General features: G+C 53.1%; 2 protein-coding genes across 3 annotated transcripts; one reads left to right on the plus strand and one right to left on the minus strand.

Moving 5' to 3' along the window:
• Nucleotides 1-3,842: 3,842 nt before the first annotated feature.
• Nucleotides 3,843-6,538, plus strand: CRIP3 (cysteine rich protein 3). The gene is made up of 8 exons (XM_079934005.1): nt 3,843-4,079; nt 4,243-4,351; nt 4,767-4,824; nt 4,921-5,052; nt 5,843-5,914; nt 6,037-6,131; nt 6,230-6,287; nt 6,464-6,538. The coding sequence occupies exons 1-8, from the start codon at nt 3,955-3,957 to the stop codon at nt 6,517-6,519; spliced, it is 705 nt and encodes a 234-aa protein (XP_079790131.1). The 5' UTR covers nt 3,843-3,954; the 3' UTR covers nt 6,520-6,538.
• Nucleotides 6,539-7,445: 907 nt separating this feature from the next.
• SLC22A7 (solute carrier family 22 member 7) lies at nt 7,446-13,373 on the minus strand (the record flags this gene model as incomplete). 2 transcript variants are annotated; one of them, XM_079934003.1, is made up of 10 exons in its annotated part: nt 7,446-7,642; nt 8,053-8,263; nt 9,215-9,323; nt 9,530-9,744; nt 10,239-10,348; nt 10,701-10,824; nt 11,649-11,817; nt 11,941-12,095; nt 12,230-12,333; nt 12,978-13,373. In XM_079934003.1, the coding sequence occupies 10 exons, from the start codon at nt 13,371-13,373 to the stop codon at nt 7,502-7,504; spliced, it is 1,734 nt and encodes a 577-aa protein (XP_079790129.1). The 2 variants fall into 2 exon arrangements, with proteins under 2 accessions (XP_079790129.1, XP_079790130.1); XM_079934004.1 differs by having other exon boundaries at nt 7,594-7,648; nt 8,057-8,263.
• Nucleotides 13,374-17,027: the final 3,654 nt, after the last annotated feature.

Consider the following 17,027-nt stretch of genomic DNA (forward strand, 5'->3'; position numbering starts at 1 on the left):
AGTAGTAGTAGTAGTAACTATCATTTACTGAGCACCGCCACTATACTTGATACTATAGATACACAGATAAGTAAGTCTCAATCAATCCTGTTAACTGAAGAAAGTTAGAAAAGTAAATAAGTGTAACACAACATTACAGATACCGTGACAGAGGTCTGTGCAGGAAAAAAGTGGGGTGGGGCACCAAGGGAATAGTTATCTTTATGAAAGAGGGGTCTGCCTCTTATAAGAGATAATATAAACTACACCCTCTCAACTGAGTAGGCAATACTTACACTCAACTGGACTTATCCATTTGTGGTATTTGTTAAAACATCATTTTAGAAGTTTTAGTCACACAAAGTATTCAAAACAGCCACTGTTAGTGACTGCAAACACATTCCTACAAAGATGTTAATTCTCCCTGTTAACATTCTTTTTTTTTTTGGTACGCGGGCCTCTCACTGTTGTGGCCTCTCCCGTTGCGGAGCACAGGCTCCGGACGCGCAGGCTCAGCGGCCATGGCTCAGGGGCCCAGCCGCTCCGCGGCATGTGGGATCTTCCCGGACCGGGGCACGAACCCGTGTCCCCTGAATCGGCAGGCAGACTCTCGACCACTGCGCCACCAAGGAAGCCCCTTGTTAACATTCTTTACAAAGACTTTTGGGTTAGGGGCTTCCCTGGTGGCGCAGTGGTCGAGAGTCTGCCTGCCGATTCAGGGGACACGGGTTCGTGCCCTGGTCCACATGCCGCGGAGCGGCTGGGCCCGTGAGCCATGGCCGCTGAGCCTGCGCGTCCGGAGCCTGTTGCTCCGCCACGGGAGAGGCCACAACAGTGAGAAGCCCGCGTACCGCAAAAAAAAAAGAAGACTCTTGGGTTAGAGTCAGAATAATGGAAGCCAGGCAAGGAAGAAGAGTGGAATACTGTGATTTGTTGTACCTGTAAATGGATGGCAAATATTTGAAAACGAGGAGCCTCAACTAGTCTTTCATAAGCACTGAAATAGAAAAGATGAGGCATACTGTGTTTGTTGTGGCCATGCAATATTGGAAGGCCACAGAAGATGGAGAGGAGTAAAGCACTTCAGTCCTTGTTTCTTTATATGGGGCCCTGTGCTGGATGCCAGGGTAAAGATGACCCAACTAAGAGGCTGAGGCATGGGCACAAGGCGATTGAATGCAGATAGAGGTGGGGAACCTTAGAAAAGGATTATTTGATGTGGCCTGGAAATTCTGAGGATAGATCCTTGGACAGATGAAGTTAGCCTTCCTAAAGGAGGCAGCTTGTCCAAGAATAAATACAACAGTGAAGTCCTCCCAGCCTCCTAATGTGGACCTTCTTCGTGTGAGCCTTAGAGAGCAAAAGGCAGTGAAACTTGAACTGCCGTCTTGAAGAAGAAACACATGAGAGGCGGAAACACGAGAGTAAAATAACAGTGGAAACTAAAACTAGTACTTTTCAAGTTCGTTAAAGAAGAATCCCTTCCAGAAACAGTTATAACACTAAGGATCTTGAAATGTTCCCCAAAACAAACAAATAATGAGAAAGTGTAGAAAAGTTCATTTCACAATGTGCAAGCCTTCCACCTTCAGAAGTCATCAAGGAGGATAAAGCAAGTGTTGTTAGAAGCAAAAAGTACTCATGGAGACAAGTGAGGAAACAGGAGTGTTAAGCAGAAGTTCAGAGACACCAGTCCCATCCCCATTGCCCATCTGAGGGGATTGAAGTCCAGAGAGGATCTCCAACTCCTAAGACACAGATAGGACTCCTCTCACCTAGCAGGGCACAGCGCTGCAACCCAGTGATGGGGTTAGTGCACGCCTCATTCAGCCATTTCTGAACTGACTTGACAAAACACAGGAACTTATTCCCGGAAAACTCTTCATTTCACCATGATACTTCATCGAGGAATTTTCTCCTCTGCTGGGGCCCTGGCACAAAGTAATCAAGGCCTCTCTTCTGCCCCTCATTTGCTGAGCTACCTTTTCTTGTTGTCGTTTTTTTATTTTGGGGGGCGGGGGGGGCCACACCTCACAGCATGAGGAACTTCCCTGACCAGGGATTGAACTGATGGCGCATGCATTGGAAGTGTGGAGTCTTAACCACTGGACCACCAGGGAAGTCCACTGAGCTACATTTTTTTAAAAAAAGTTCCCTTCAGGCATAATTATTAAAACATTATCCACATACCATAAGTTTCACCTTTTTAAAGTGTACAAAGCTATGATTTTTAGTATATTCACAAGGTTGTGCAAATATCACCACTAATGCCAGATCATTTTCATGTCTCCTGTAAGGAGACTTGGTCCTCATTAGTAGATACTCCCAATTGTCCCTCCCCTAAACCCCTAGCAACCACTAATCTACTTTCTGTCATTATGGATTTACCTTTTTTGGACATTTCATATAAATGGAATCATACAATATGTGGTGTTATGTGTCCGGCTTCTTTCACTTAATGAAATGTTTTTGTGATCCATTCATGTTGTAGCATGCATCAGTACTTCATTCCTTTTTATGGCCAAATAATACGTGATTATAGATAGACCACATTTTATTCATCCATTCATCAGTTGATGGGCTTTGGGTTTTTCCATCTTTTGGCTGTTGTGAATAACAATACTATGAATATTCATTTCAAGTTTTTGTGCGGACATATGCTGTGTGTGTGTGTGTGTGTGGACAGTTGCACCCAGGAGTGCAACTGCTTGGTCATATGGTAACTCTAAGTTTTAACTCTTCGAGGACTTGCCGGACTATTTTTCGAAGGGCTACACATTTTACATTCTCATCAGCATCGTATGAGGGATCCAATTTTGCCACGTCCTCACTAACACTCTTTTTTTATTATAGCCATTCTAGTAGGTGTATAATATTACCTCATTGTGTTACTGATTTTCATTTCCCTAATGACAAATGATGCTGAGCATCTTTTCATGTGTTTGTTGACCTTTGTATATCTTCTTTGGAAAAATCTCTATTCAAATTCTTTTCCCATTTTTTAATTGGGTTGTCTTTTTATTGTTGAGTTGTAAAAATCCTTTCTATATTCTGATTACTAGACCCTTATCAGATATATGTTTGCAAATATTTTCTTTCATTCTGTGGGTTTATGTTTCTTGAAGTGTCCTTTGAAGCATTGCTGAGCTACTTTTAACAAATATTAAAACATCTTAAACCAAATTAGGAATATGTAATTGGTGTCTGAATTATACTTTTAAATTTAATAAATAAGCATTATAATTTTATGAGCAAACCATAGCATGCAGACCCCGTTTGGGGGCTTCCAAACTGAGTCTTGGGTTCACTATGGGATCCATCATAATGATAGTTACTGCTTTTATAGCATTTAGGTGCCACGTGCTGTTTGGGCACTTTGCAAGTATTAACTTATCTAATTCTCACCACAGTCCTATGAGGGAGAAACTTATTACTTTACTCATTGTACAGATAAGAAAACGGAGGCAGAGGGAGGTTAAGTAATTTGCCTGAAGCCAAAGAATGAGTAAGTAACAGAGATGGGCTCCAGATTCCGTAGCTCTTAACTATCTGCCACGGAGAAGGCGGAATGAAACCATTTCAAAGAATGCCTAACTCCTCGCTTTGGGGAAATAATGGTGTTTTCATGGCGTCTACACTCTGAACAGTTTTCCTCTCTGTACCAAGCCAGGAACTAGTGCCACCCTTCCAGGCGTCTTCATTACTCCCTCCCCTCCCAGTCTAGCTTCAGGATCTTCTCTCCTGTCCACCGGTCCGATACTTCAGTGTTTGGAAGTAACAGCAAATTTGCCTGCGTTCCCCAGGTGGAGTGGTTCTAAATTTCTGGCAGCCAGTGGGAACAGAGGAGCAGCGGATTCAGCCCAAAGAGGCTCAAGGCTGAGCCATGGGAGGGGCCAGCGAAGGGGGCGGGAACTGAACCCCGGAGGACTTGACCACAGTGTGCAGTGTGCGGCGCCGGCTGCTCAGAGCGGAGCCATGAGCTGGACCTGCCCACGTTGCCAGCAACCCGTTTTCTTTGGTGAGGCCTGGGCGGAGGAAGGGGAGAAGACGGGGCGAGTGAGAGCCTTTGGGCTCCATGAGGACGCAAGGAGCTGGCCACGGTGTGGTCCCAGCCCCCTTTTCCACCTATGGGGCGCACAGCACTCGGGCGGGATGGAACTGGCCTCCCAGAGACACTCCCCATCGTCTCTAGGAATCACGGTGGGGGGGAACAGGGGGGAAAGGAGGGCGCCTTGTGCTTGGACTGGCTCTGCCCGGTTGCACCTTGTCCCCCACAGCAGAGAAGGTGAGCTCCCTGGGCAAGAACTGGCACCCATTCTGTCTGAAATGTGAGCACTGCCACAGCGTCCTGTCCCCAGGAGGGCATGCAGAGGTGAGGCCGGGCTGGGGTGCACAGCCTTGTGTCTGTCACTGTCGCCGAGTCACCAGCCCCCGGTTTCAGCCCCATTGGCCCACCAAAGGCAACCTCAGCAGCCAACTCCCAAGATCACCTACCCCAATAGGCACCACACCAGCCAGCATGTGGGGAGCCTGAATTGTGCTGGTGGATCCCATGCCTTTCGTCAGGTGGGGGAGGGAAGCAGCACTGCTTCCTGAGCTGCTCTTTCCCTGTCTCCCTGACCACAATGGCAGTTCTGGCATGCCAGCCCACCCATCACTGCTCCCAGCCCCCGCAGCCCAGGCCAGTAGACAGACACACCTGGCAGCCTGTCCTGGGGAAAAGCCTGTGGGGCACAGGAGAGCCCCCTTGGGCCCTAAGCAGTCCTCTTCCCTCTGCTTGTGCCTAGCACAACGGAAGGCCGTATTGCCACAAGCCATGCTATGGGGCTCTCTTTGGACCCAGGGGTAAGTACCAGCCTGGAAGGGGCCAGGGGACAGCAGAACCCTCCGTGTGGCTGGGAGCTGGAGGCTCAAGCCTGACCTCCCCTCTTCTCTCTGCAGGGGTGAACATTGGTGGTGTGGGCTCCTACCTCTACAATTGCCCCACCCCCACCCCTGCCAGCGCTACTCCTCTTAGCCCCAGCAGCTTCAGCCCCCCCAGGCCCAGGACTGGCCTCCCCCAGGGCAAGAAAAGTAAGTGAGATCGAGCCCCAGCTACTCCTCCTCCTGACCCTTCCCCAGGATGGAACAGGGGATGGGGACCAGGTGGCAGTATCCCACCTAGTCCTTTGCTTCACATTCCTACAACTTTGTTCATGGCAAAGACTTCTCTTCTCTGTGGCCCCTTTTTTGATGTTTCCTCCTGTCAGCTGCTGAGTAAGAGGTAAATCGGGCAGGTGGCATTATCACCCCCATTTTACGGGTGAGAAAACTGAGGTCTGTAGAGGGCAAATGACCTTGTGCAGTCACACAGCTAGTCAGAGGCAAAGCTGGCCTGGAACTCAGGCCCCTCCCAGGCCAGGGCCATGGAAGGAATGACCTAGAGTAAGGGGTCATTGAGATGGGCCAGCCCCTCACATTCTTCCACTTCTCCCCTCCCCCTGTTCCTTCTTCCATCCCCTGGAGAGGGCAGTGACATTGTGCTCCCCAACACCTGACACCCCTGCCCTGGCCAGCTCCTATATCAGCTCAGGTTTCCTGAGGATTGAGTTGCTGACGGGGTTGGGCTGGTGGGCACCTGAGCCCCTGGGAGGATGAGAAGGAAGCAGGTGGTCCCTCCTGCAGGTAGGGATGGGGCAGGAAGTGGAGTCAGAGGGGACTCAGCTCTGCCTGAGGAAGGCAGGCTCATGTCCATGAGGGTGGGAGGCTCTGGGATGAGCATGGCTTTTGGAAGAGGACAGTGCCATATGCAGGGCAGGGCTGATGGGTCCTGTTTAGGCCTGGCCTCCACCTCAGCCCTAGCGGGGGCCTCTTCCCCTTAAAGGCCCTCCCCACACGAAGACGTTCACTGGGGAGACCTCGCTGTGCCCTGGCTGTAAGGAACCCGTCTATTTCGGTAAGTGACAACAGAAAGCTAGGAGAGAGGGGTGCAGGATGGGCATCAAAGGGCAGGGAGGTGGTACAAGGCAAGTGGGTCTCCCTGCCCTGCCCCTTGAACTACCATCTCTCCCCCACCAGCTGAGAAGGTGATGTCTTTGGGCAGAAATTGGCACCGACCCTGTCTGAGGTGCCAGCGGTGCCGGAAGACCCTGACTGCTGGGAGTCACGCTGAGGTGAGCAGGGCAGGGGTGGGTGATTATGCTGGGAGGAGGGAGGCTGGAGATGGGAAAAGAGCCAAGCTGAGATGTCTCTCTTTCTCTCTGTGTCCCAGCATGACGGCGTCCCCTACTGCCACATCCCCTGCTATGGCTACCTGTTTGGCCCCAAAGGTGGGCAGCCCCACCCCAGACAATGGGCCTAAAGTATGGCATGTGGGTCTGTGGGGATGTGTGGACAACTTCCCCTGTGGTCAAACACACCCCAGACCCCTCCCAATTCCCTCCAGCCTTCAGCCCAGCACCCTCCCCAGCCCCAAGGCCCTTGGTGATGCGGCTCTCTCCCTCAGGTGTGAACATTGGTGATGTGGGCTGCTACATCTATGACCCCGTGGAGATCAAATGAGATGCTCATAGCAGAGGTCACCCTAACTCAGGCCTCCCATCATCCTCTCCATGGTCCAATGGAAGCTACAGAATTCTCTAGTCCCACGAGGGTGGGAGAAGGTGTGATTCTGGCAGCCTGGGCCTAGGCTCCATGGTAGACCAGAGTCTACACTTTCTCTGCCAACTCCTCCCTTTCCCATTCCTATCTGGTCAGGCAACATAGGCCACCCCATTTGAAGGTTAGTGTCTTGGTCTTCCCAATCCCTTGACCCAGCAAATTCTGTAACTTCAAGGTACTCATAAAACTTGTGTTTATTTTGGCTTCTCCAATAAAATGTTGGCTCCCATGCCTTCAACTCTTCTTTGGGCATGAGGCCTAGACAGTGGGTTGGAGGGTGGGGAGTGTAGGGGTGTGGGGATGCATTACCCTGCAAAGTGACTGGGAGGTAGCAAAGCCAGCCATGGGAACAAAGAGCTCTGTTCTCCTGGTCCCCTGGCTCTGGCACTGGGCAGCTCCCAGCACCACGCAGTGGACAGCATGCCCACCAGCCCTGTTGGTACCAGAAGTCGTCATAGGACAGTTCTTTCTTTAGCACCATCTCTAGAGGAAGCACCTTATTCAGCATCTCATTTGAGCATGAGAGCAGATAGATCCTGCGGCGAGGTCTGCTAAGAGGCTTCATTATCCATTTGAGAGATGACCAGACAGACCCAGAGAGGGAAAGCCACATGCCCAAGGTCACCCAGAAATCAGTGACAAAGCTGGGACCAGAACCCAGGGCCAGACTCAGTGGCTTCCCATCCAGGGCTCATCCCACAGCTCCTCACTGTTGCCCTAACCCAAGGGGCACCTTTATTTACAGAATCCCCCCAGCCATGAGAGGGGTGCCAGAATTCTCAGCAGCCCACTGCATTCTGGGAAGTTGCTCTGTTGCTGGAGGCCAAATAGTCAAGGCTGGATGAGCACAGAGAGGGGGCAACTCCAGCCCTGGACAGGGGGCTCACTGCCCCCAGCCCTGGTCAGAGGGCCTGCCCTTCTGTTCTCCCAGCCCCTGCTGCAGAACTTCCATGGAGGGCCTGCCCCTGATTCCACTCAGTCCTGGACCTGCTTCATGGGCATCTCTTCCTCCTGAGGGTTGGATGGGGCACTGAGGAGGAAGGAGTCATGAGCAATGGTGGGGTTTATCCTCCCAGCCTACCACCCCAGCCTGCCCCATAGGGCTGGCCTAGGGCTCCCCCCAGCTCTTGATATACAAACACATGTACTCCCACAAGTGACTCCCACACATGCTTGACACATCCCTGACATGTAGGCATACCTGAGTGTGTGTACACATCCTCTTCTTCCTGGACACACACACAGGTATGGACTCATTTACACCTCTATACACGCAGTTTACATACCTCAGGTCACACACCCATGCACACGTGCATACATGCACCAGACACACATGTGCAGACATGTCTTCCTCTCTGAATCTTACCTAAGGCGTCAGGTACCTCAGCACCCATACCCACATGCATGTGCTCACACAGATACAGTCCTGTGCACACACCTCTTCCTCTCCACGTCTTGGATGGTCTCTGGTAGTTGTGCCTGCTTTGTCTCTGGTAGCAGGAGGGCAGTGCAGGCAGCCAGCAGGGCGATCCCCCCATAAGCGAGCTTGGGCAGTGACAGCCATACTCCGTCCAGCAAGGCTGCCAGTGGGGCCAAAGAGCCCCCCAGTCGGCCCACCAGTGCAGTCAGCCCCATCCCTGTCTGTCTGCTCAGAGAGAGAGGATGGAGGAGGGGGTTGGTGCTCACACCTACTTGCGGTCATGCCTCATGGGGCTCCCTTTCTGGGCTGGCAGGGCCTGGTGCCCCCTTCTCCCCAGACAGCTAAGAAAGCTGAGTCTTCTTTCAGGTGGTCTTCCCACCCACCCCTAGGCCAGGGGCCCCCAAGCCAGCACCCACCAGAGGATGGGCCCCCATTCTGATAGTACCAATCAGGTATTGCTGAAGGAAAAAAAAAGTCATCAGAAAGAGGATGGGGAAAGGGTAGCGTGAAAGGAAAGGGTCAGCAGCTGGAACAGACCCTGCCATGTTACAGGAGACACAAGGCTTTCTAAACATGCCCAGCTGCCTACCCATCTCCTCCCCACCTGTCAATAGCTACCTGAAAGGGCCAGGGCCTTATGTCCAGAGACAACCCCCAAGGGCAGTTCTGCTTAGGCTGTGTTGAGTAGGATGGGATGGACAGATGGGGCCTTTTTTTTTTTTTTTTTTTTTTGCGGTATGCGGGCCTCTCACTGTTGTGGCCTCTCCTCTTGCGGAGCACAGGCTCCAGACGCGCAGGCTCAGCGGCCATGGCTCACAGGCCCAGCCGCTCCGCGGCATGTGGGATCCTCCCGGACCGGGGCACGAACCCGTGTCCCCTGCATCGGCAGGCGGACTCTCAACCACTGTGCCACCAGGGAAGCCCCAGATGGGGCCTTTTGCGACTGTTTTCTTTTAAAGGAGGCCCAGAAAAGTTGTCTGACCTTGCTCAAGGTCACTTAGTAAAGAAGATTAAATGCCCCACCTCCTCCCAGACTTAGGCAAACACAAACAGCTCTGATTAGCTCTGTAAGGAATGGGCGACAGGGACTGGGGTGCAGTGTGTGTATGTAGGCGTGTTGATAAGAGTTGTGACTAACAAGCCCTCCCTCCAGGTGGCTTGCCTGGGACCCCTCACCTGAGCACGGTAGGGTACAACTCCGACGTGAAAAGGTAGGCAGTGGTGAAGGCAGCTTCAGAAAAACCTTTCCCCATCACCGCCAGGGCGGTGCTCCAGGACTTCACCTCTGGAGGAAAAGGGGTTCAGGCAGTGACGAGGCCTTGCAGAACAGAGGTTCTCCCAGGATAGGAGGTGGAGCCTCCGGAGAGGGCCAGACTTAGCTGGCCTTGAGTCGGGGCTTCCGGGAAAGAGCCGGGTGGCGGTGGGGGGCGGGGTTTTCTCGGCCAGAAGGCGGGGCATACGGGAATGGGCGGGTCTTGGGGCGGGGCTCACCGGAGGACACCAACAGCCGGAAGCCCAAGGCGAGGGCGGCGCCGAGCAGCGTTCCTGCCAGCGTGAGGCGGCGTCCGGCGTGGCGCACCGACAGGTAGACCAGCAGCTTGGAGGGCAGCTCCACGGCCCCGAAGAGCAGCTGCGTCTGGTACACGTTCAGCCCCAGTCCCGACACATCCAGGCTCACGCCGTAATAGGAAAAGTTCACTCCAAACCTGAGGAGGGTCGCGATGCCACTCAGGGGTCCTCCTTCGCGCCCCCTTGTCCTCTCTTCTCAGGAGCCTTGGCCTTTTAGAGGGACCGTCTCCCCCACCTTCGGAGCCCGCTGCCCACGGTCTTCCGTGTCCCCATAATCCCTTCTGAGTGTGCAGCACATGCCAGTAGCCCAAGCACCTTTATCTAATCTTCACAGCAACCCTGTGAGATAGGAACTAATAGCGTCCGGTTGTACAGAAGAGGCACTGAGGCTCAGAGTGTTAAGTGACCTGTCAAAGGGCTCACAGTAAGGAGGTGGCAGAGCCTGAATCTAACCCCACGTGTCTCTGATGCCTGCTCCATCCTGACCTCCCAGAGCCCCCTTCCCCCCTAGAGGCGGATCCTCCTGCCATCCGCAGTTACAGTTTCACTTGTCCCTTGTCCTCTCACACTCAGCACCAGTGGAGTGTGCCCCTCCCCCACCCCACCAGGCCCAGGTCAGCCCCCGCCTCACCACACCACCATGCAGCACAATGAGATGTGTCGCAGCCTTGGAGTCCGGAACAGGTCTAGGTATGAGGGTGTTCGGACCACCCGCTCCGCAGCAACCACTTTGCTCAGAGCCTGGTGGGGAGGGAGGAGAGTTTGTGACCTCGGAGTTGGCTATGTGGCCTGAACAAGGCACCTTGTTCTCCCTGGGTTTCCATCCTTCTCTTCTGCAGTAGTGGGGGAGGGGATGCACGTGGGAGCTGAGTAGGGTGGGTCCTGAGTCAAGGGTGTGGCCCACCAGGGCCAGTAGGACATCCTGAAGAGTTTGGAACACTCCATTGGGGGCCAGGAGCTTTTCTTGCACACAGAGTGGATCCCAGGAAGGGGACCCTTGACACAGGGCACACACACACACACACACACACACACACACACACATACACACACACACGTACTTGCATGCACTCACACATACATTCACTCTCACCTCCTGGCTCAGGCCGTCCTCACCCAGAGGCCGCCCATTGAGCCTGGCACAGCGGAGCAGGTACCTGTGGGCCTCTTCCACACGGCCCTGGGTCAGAAGCCAGCGTGCAGACTCAGGCACCCACCTGGGGGGCAGGAGGAGGCCCTTCAGTCAGAGCACCCTAAGCCACATCTCCCTCCTGGGCACACCACAGGCTGTCAGTTTCCAGGCTCTTCCCCACACAGTCCCCTCAGCCTGGAATGTGTTCTCTTCCCAAGCCCTCCTCACCTGATGAACTATTATTCATCCCTTAAGGCCCAATTTCAAAGCCACCTCTTCCCACTCTTCCTTGCCCAGGCCTAGGTCCTCCACAGCCTGGGAGTCCCTCCTCTACTCAACTGAATTGGTCTTGCTCCCAAAACCTCAGCCCCCAGGACCAGCTACCCACGTCACCCACAGGTGACAAGAGGGCATAGGATGGAAGAGAGACAGACATACAGACATACCCACAGGGATCATCCAAAACCAGTTCACTTTGGGGAGGCAATGAAATGCCCACCTCACTCAGCCCCCCACCTCCTGCTTGGACTCCCTACCCCTGTGCTGGCTTGGCCGCCACCCCCACCCCTCCAGGGCGCCAGCCTGTCTGTGCTTGGCTCTGTCTCTTCTGTCACTCATGTGTTCATCTCTATCTGTGCCTCTGAGTCTGCCTTTCGGTCCTGGTTTCTCACTGTCTCTCAGTGGTTCTGTCTCTGTCATTCCATTTCTATCTCTCTATATTTTGTTCCCTGTTTCTCTGCTTCACATGCCTGGTGCCATCTTCTTTGTATTGATCTCTGTCTCTCTTTCTCTCTGTTGGTCACTGACAGTTTCTCTTCATCTCTCAGTCTGTCTTCGAATCTCAGCCTCTGATTAATTCTGTCTCTGGCCTCCTGTATCTCCCACTCCCCAGCTACCCCCAGGTCTCACCAGATGCTGAGGATGCCTGGGGCACAAGGCAGGGTGACAGCCAGCAGAAGCCATCGCCAGTCCCGTATCAGGTAGCCGACCAGTGCCAACAGCATCACACCCCCTGTCCAGAAGGTGCTGCTCAGGACACCTGCCACAGTACGGTGTCCCACGTCCAGCCACTCCAGCTCTGGACCCAGGGCGCAGTTGGAGACAGGAAGACAGTTAGCAAGGGCCAGAGGGGCTCAGTCTCACCCTTGACAACTGCCTCCCTGCAGTCTTCTAGGCCCTACCCGTCCTTTGCCTGCCTCACCCAGTGGCATCACGATGATGGTGAAGCCAGCCAGAGCCGTGCCAGTGAGGGTGCGAGTGATGGCAAACATGGTATAGCTGACTGAGGCTGCAGATGCCAGGCCCAGCACCAGGGAACTCACATAGGCCACGAGCAGCAGACGGCGCCGCCCAAACCTGCACAGGGGTCACGCAGGGTCAGCGCCCTGTAGAAGGGAAGTCCCAAGACAGAGGTATACTAGGCCCATACCCCAGCTAGTGGAAAGGGTTCCCCACCCCACACCCCTGTTGGCCCCCCTACCTCACCCCACCTGTCAGACAGGTATCCGAAGGCCACGGCCCCCACCAGCACACCGGCGAAGAAGAAGGTGGAAGTGGCTCTGTTCAGGCCTTTCTGCTCACACACCAGGTCCCACTGCAGGGACAGGCAGGGAGGGGCCTCCTATGGGCACAGGGCCCTCTCCAGCTGGTACCAATCCCTCTTCTCCTAGACCCCAGGTTCTTCTGAGGTCAACTGTGCCATCCTGGTACCTCCATGTCAGATAGCCCCCAACTATTCACCCCAGCTTGGGAGGGGTGGTGGAAAACTTTGCCCCTCCCCAGTTCTGCAGCCTCAGTGTCTTCCCATAGAAGGCCTTGACCCTGACAACAGTTCTGCTCCTTCCCAGAGAGACTCTGCCCCCACCTGCACTCCTCTAGATGGATTATGCAAATCCTAGACCTGGGGCCCGGAAAAAAGGAAGAGGGAGGAGTCCTCTATTGTTTCTCCACCTCTTAGTACAGAGACACCCTTCTCAAATCTCTGCCCCAGCTCCCTAGAGCCATCTTAGCCCTCACCTGCCCTAATCACCTCCCAGTTAATGATAGCAGCTCTCACACAGGGGCTTTACTACAAGCCAGGAACGAAGCTCAGTACTTTGAATTTATAGATCCCATCTACAGATTGGTAAACTGAGACTCTAAACGGTAAAGTAATGTGTCTAATGCCCACATGGTAATCACCCAAGGCAATGGCAGGCCCATCCACTCGCATGTCCCCCAACCTCCCAGCTCGGGTACCTCAGTTGCAATGGTGGAGGAGAATTCCGAGTGGTCGTACTCCCAGCCCTGAGGGCAGGGCACTGTGGAGGGCTCACCCTCCAGCTGCTCCCCAGGGCTCTGCCCCCCTCCCCACAGCGTGGTGTTGGGGAGGGCCTGGAGATGGGTGAAGAGGAGGCAGGAGCTGAGCCTGCCATCAGGCTCCCGGGGCAGGTGGGCCTCCAGCCACTCGTCCTGGTGACTGAAGTTGGCAGGGACTCCAGGCAGGGCACAGCGGTGGGCTGGCACAGCAGCCAGGAAGATGGGCAGGAGGAAGTGCATGGGCAGCAGCACACGGGGCAGGGCCAGCAGTGCCACGTTCCGCAGCTGGAAGGGCCCAAAGCCTCCCACCTTGTGTAGCAGCTCCTCGAATCCCATGCTGCCCACCTACCAACCTTCTCCAGCACGGACTCCCTCTGTAGTGCCCAGCACAGCTCAAACTGCCCACCACTTGGACCCTTGGACTCTGGAGGCGGGAGTAGACTGACTGATGAGCAGAGAGCCTGCAGCCAGAATCCAGCCCTCAGGGGCTGGCCCAGGATTGGGCCCTCCCAGGCCACCCAGGTCTCCAGGGATCCCTGCCTGTCTGGCCCAGTGCCTGGGGGGAGGGGCTGCCATCCATTCAGAGGTCACTGACTCCGTGGCTCTGGGACTTACATATTGGTGCTCAAGGACCAAGTGGGGCAACCTTGTGCTGCCATGATGGGGTAGCTGGGTATGTAGGAGGTGAGGCCCTAGCCTCTTGGTCAGCAGAGCTTCCAAGGGTCCCTAAAAGGGGAGGTCCCCTGGAGCATAGTGCCAGCTCTCCCTGGTTGCCCTTTGTCCTGTGAAGCCTTAGTTCAGCTTGGTCTTTTTGCAGCCACAGCCTGACCAGCAGCTCAGGATGCAAGACTGACAGCCAGGCCCTAACCAGGTGAAGGGTTCTTCCTGCTGAGCCAAAAGGCCTCCTTGTACCCCTACCTGGAGCTTATGCCCTGGCCTGAGACACACCTGGAACCACACTGGACAGCCTGGCTGATCTGGGGGTCTGAGACCTATCACCCTCCCACTTCTTCACTCAGGGGCTCTTCTCATATACACAGTCCCTTCTGCCTGCCCTCTGCCCCTATTTCAGGAGCTTCCTAGATTACTCCGTGGTGTCTGGGGGGTGGGTGGTGGTGGTAGGGAAGGAAAGGGTTTGCCAAGGTCCTGGCATAGTTGCCTGCAATGAATGCCTAAGACTCAGAATTTGTCTGACTCCCCACTCAGTTCTCATTCATGTCCCCCTGCCGCGAAAGCACAGAGAAAGCCAGCAATGTCAGATTTATTCTGATCTGATTCTCCAAACACCAGGTTGGCAAATAAGCTTCTAAAGAGCCTAAGCGACAAAAACATTTGAAAACTTCTTATTTAATCTAGCCCCCACTTTGAAGAGTTAAGATAAACTGTTTGGGAGGCTGGGAACACGGCTTGCTGGGTTCACACAGTGACTCAGCAGCAGAGCTGGAGAGAGGACCAGGACCCCTGACTCTTGCCCAGGCCTTTGACCCAAGCTGCTGAGCTGGAGATGTTCCAGTTTGCCCTAAGCTGGGCTCACTGAGAAAGCTCTGGGAAAAGAGCTAAATTGTTGACATGGTGTGTGTTAATGGTGATGCTAATAGGCTTGGGAGTGAGGGCAGTGATTTGGTGGTGGTGACAGAAGGTGATAATAGTAAAAGATATTGAGCCTCTTGTGCAACCTCAGCATTCTGTAAGGTACAAAGATGCCTTGGCCACAGTCCCTGCCCCCAGTGAGCATGCAGTCTGGTGAGAGGGTTAAAATAAGTGATACAACCCCCCCTGCTTCCAGTCTCACCCCTCTCAACACACCCACCACAATGAACATTTTAAAACACAAATCTGACAGGGTAATATCTCTGTTTAAAACCCTTCACCATGGTACTTCCCTGGTGGTCCAGTGATTAAGACTCCGCCTTGCAATGAAGGGGGTGCGGGTTCAATCCCTGGTCAGGGAGCTAGGATACCACATGCCTCGTGGCCAAAAAACCAAATCATAAAACAGAAGCAATATTGTAACAAATTCAATAGACTTTTTAAATGGTCCACATCAAAAGCAAACAAACAAAAAAACTCCTCACCAGCTCCCTCTGCTGGAGGGTGAAAGTCCAGCTCCCTAGCTTGGCCCATATGACCCTCCATATGACTCCTCTCCCCAAGCCTGTCTCTGACCCCTCCCCACCATGCCCCATTCCCTCCAGTACTCTGGGTGCGGTCCTGAAGGCAGCCCTGGCCTCCCTCCTATTCACCTGGTGCGTGCCCCAGCCACTCTGGAGACCAGCTCAAGAGTGAGAAACTCCTTCCCTCTTGCTCTCACCCATATGTGACCCCCACATTGTTGGTTCCTCCCTCATTTGATACTATGTAATCATTTCTATAAAAATATAAAATACCATAACTGTTTGCGGTTCCTGAGAGGTAAGTTTTGCAGCCATCTCATCACCATGGTCCCTCCAGCGACTCCACAGGGGAATACTCTGAGGTTTTTCCACAGCCAGAGAGAACAGCCAGTGAGGCCAACCCTGGGCATTGGCTGTGGTGCCTTCGTTTTCACAGTGGAGGGTTCTCTCCTGCCTTAACATGAGACGTAGCTAATAGTCACCTCTCTCTCTTTGCATTGGCTTCTAGGCAACTCAGATATAAATCTGAAGCCCCTTTCTACAGAGAGTAATTTGACATTAACTGTACCACCAGCTTCATCTTATTCCCTGCCTCCACCCCATATGGCAGCTCTCCTCTCTGATGTCATCAAGGAATGGTGGTGATAATGACCATGATGTTTGGAGGCTGGAAAAGCAAGGACAAGCAAGGTAGGAAATGCCAGGAGTCTAACCAGAGTACTGATCAGCTCTGAATCACCAGTCAAGAGCTGGTTTTGATTAAATTTTTAACCATCCCCATGCCCCTCCAACCTGGGAATCCAAACTTGGGCTCAGAGGCCAAGATAGAAGGAGACCCTCATTTATACCAGACTAGATGAGAAGGAGCCTTGTGCATGGGAAAAACAACTCCTTACTTGAAATTACACTAGAACTGTTGGAGGGTTTGGGAAAGAATAAGTTCCTGGGGTAAACAATTCCCTATTTGGGATTGCCTGCAATAGAGACTTCTTACACTTTAGTGTTTCTTACTCTTTTTCCTCTCTCTCCACTGAGTGACCTCCCTATCTTACTTGGGGCTTCACTGACCATTAATCATTGCTACAACCCAAGTAATCATTTCCTACATTGATGATGGTGGTGATGACAGAATCCATTGTAGTGGGAAATATGGTGATGGGATGGATGGTATACCAGTGATGGAGGTGGGCATACTGATGGCAGAAATGATGGTGACTGGAATAGGGATGAAGGGTATGGGGCTAGGGATAGTGGTAATAGTGATGTGGTTATGAGGGCAGTGGTGGTGATGATGGTGATAATGGTGGTGGTGGTCATGTTGAAGATATATAAGCTCCTGGAGAACAAGAATTTTGTCTCTCTTGTTAATCGTGTCATCAGAGCCTAGTAGTGGTGATGGTGATGGTGGTGGTGACTGCAGCTGATGGAGAAGGGTATCTGTGATTTGAGTGATAAGGGTGCTGGTAGTGGTGGGTAATAGAGTTAGAAGCAGGTAATGGAGATAGAGGTGGTGATTGTGGTAAAATTGATGGTGGTGACAATGGGTGATGTTACACTACTTCGGGCTTAATTGTACATGGGATGGAGAGGAATGCAGAAGATGCCACCTGGAACGGATGAAAATGTGCTTGTCTCATATTTCCCTCTGACTAATGGCCAAATTCCAATGACCATGCAGATTCTCCTCCCCCATCAGCACATCACCATGGGCAAGACTAGGCTCCTGCATCGGCTGAGGACTTAGAAGTTCATCTTGACCACCCTTCAGTCTTGGCTTGGTCTCAGCTCTTATCCTGGCCTTGACTCCTGAGTAGACAGTGGGAAAATCTCAGCAGGCCCCAGTGTATGACGATCAGAGACATGACACCCTCCACGT

The sequence above is a fragment of the Stenella coeruleoalba genome (genome assembly GCF_951394435.1).
Source record: "Stenella coeruleoalba genome assembly, chromosome: 10".
NCBI lineage: Eukaryota > Metazoa > Chordata > Mammalia > Artiodactyla > Delphinidae > Stenella > Stenella coeruleoalba.

What these genes read in the sequence shown, in the direction of transcription:
- CRIP3 (XM_079934005.1), top strand. Translation starts at nt 3,955, where the DNA reads ATGAGCTGGACCTGCCCACGTTGCCAGCAACCCGTTTTCTTTGGTGAG. An exon ending in CCTCCCCCAGGGCAAGAAAA is followed by an intron (nt 5,053 to 5,842) that starts GTAAGTGAGATC and finishes TTCCCCTTAAAG; the next exon opens with GCCCTCCCCACACGAAGACG. An exon ending in TAAGGAACCCGTCTATTTCG is followed by an intron (nt 5,915 to 6,036) that starts GTAAGTGACAAC and finishes CTCCCCCACCAG; the next exon opens with CTGAGAAGGTGATGTCTTTG.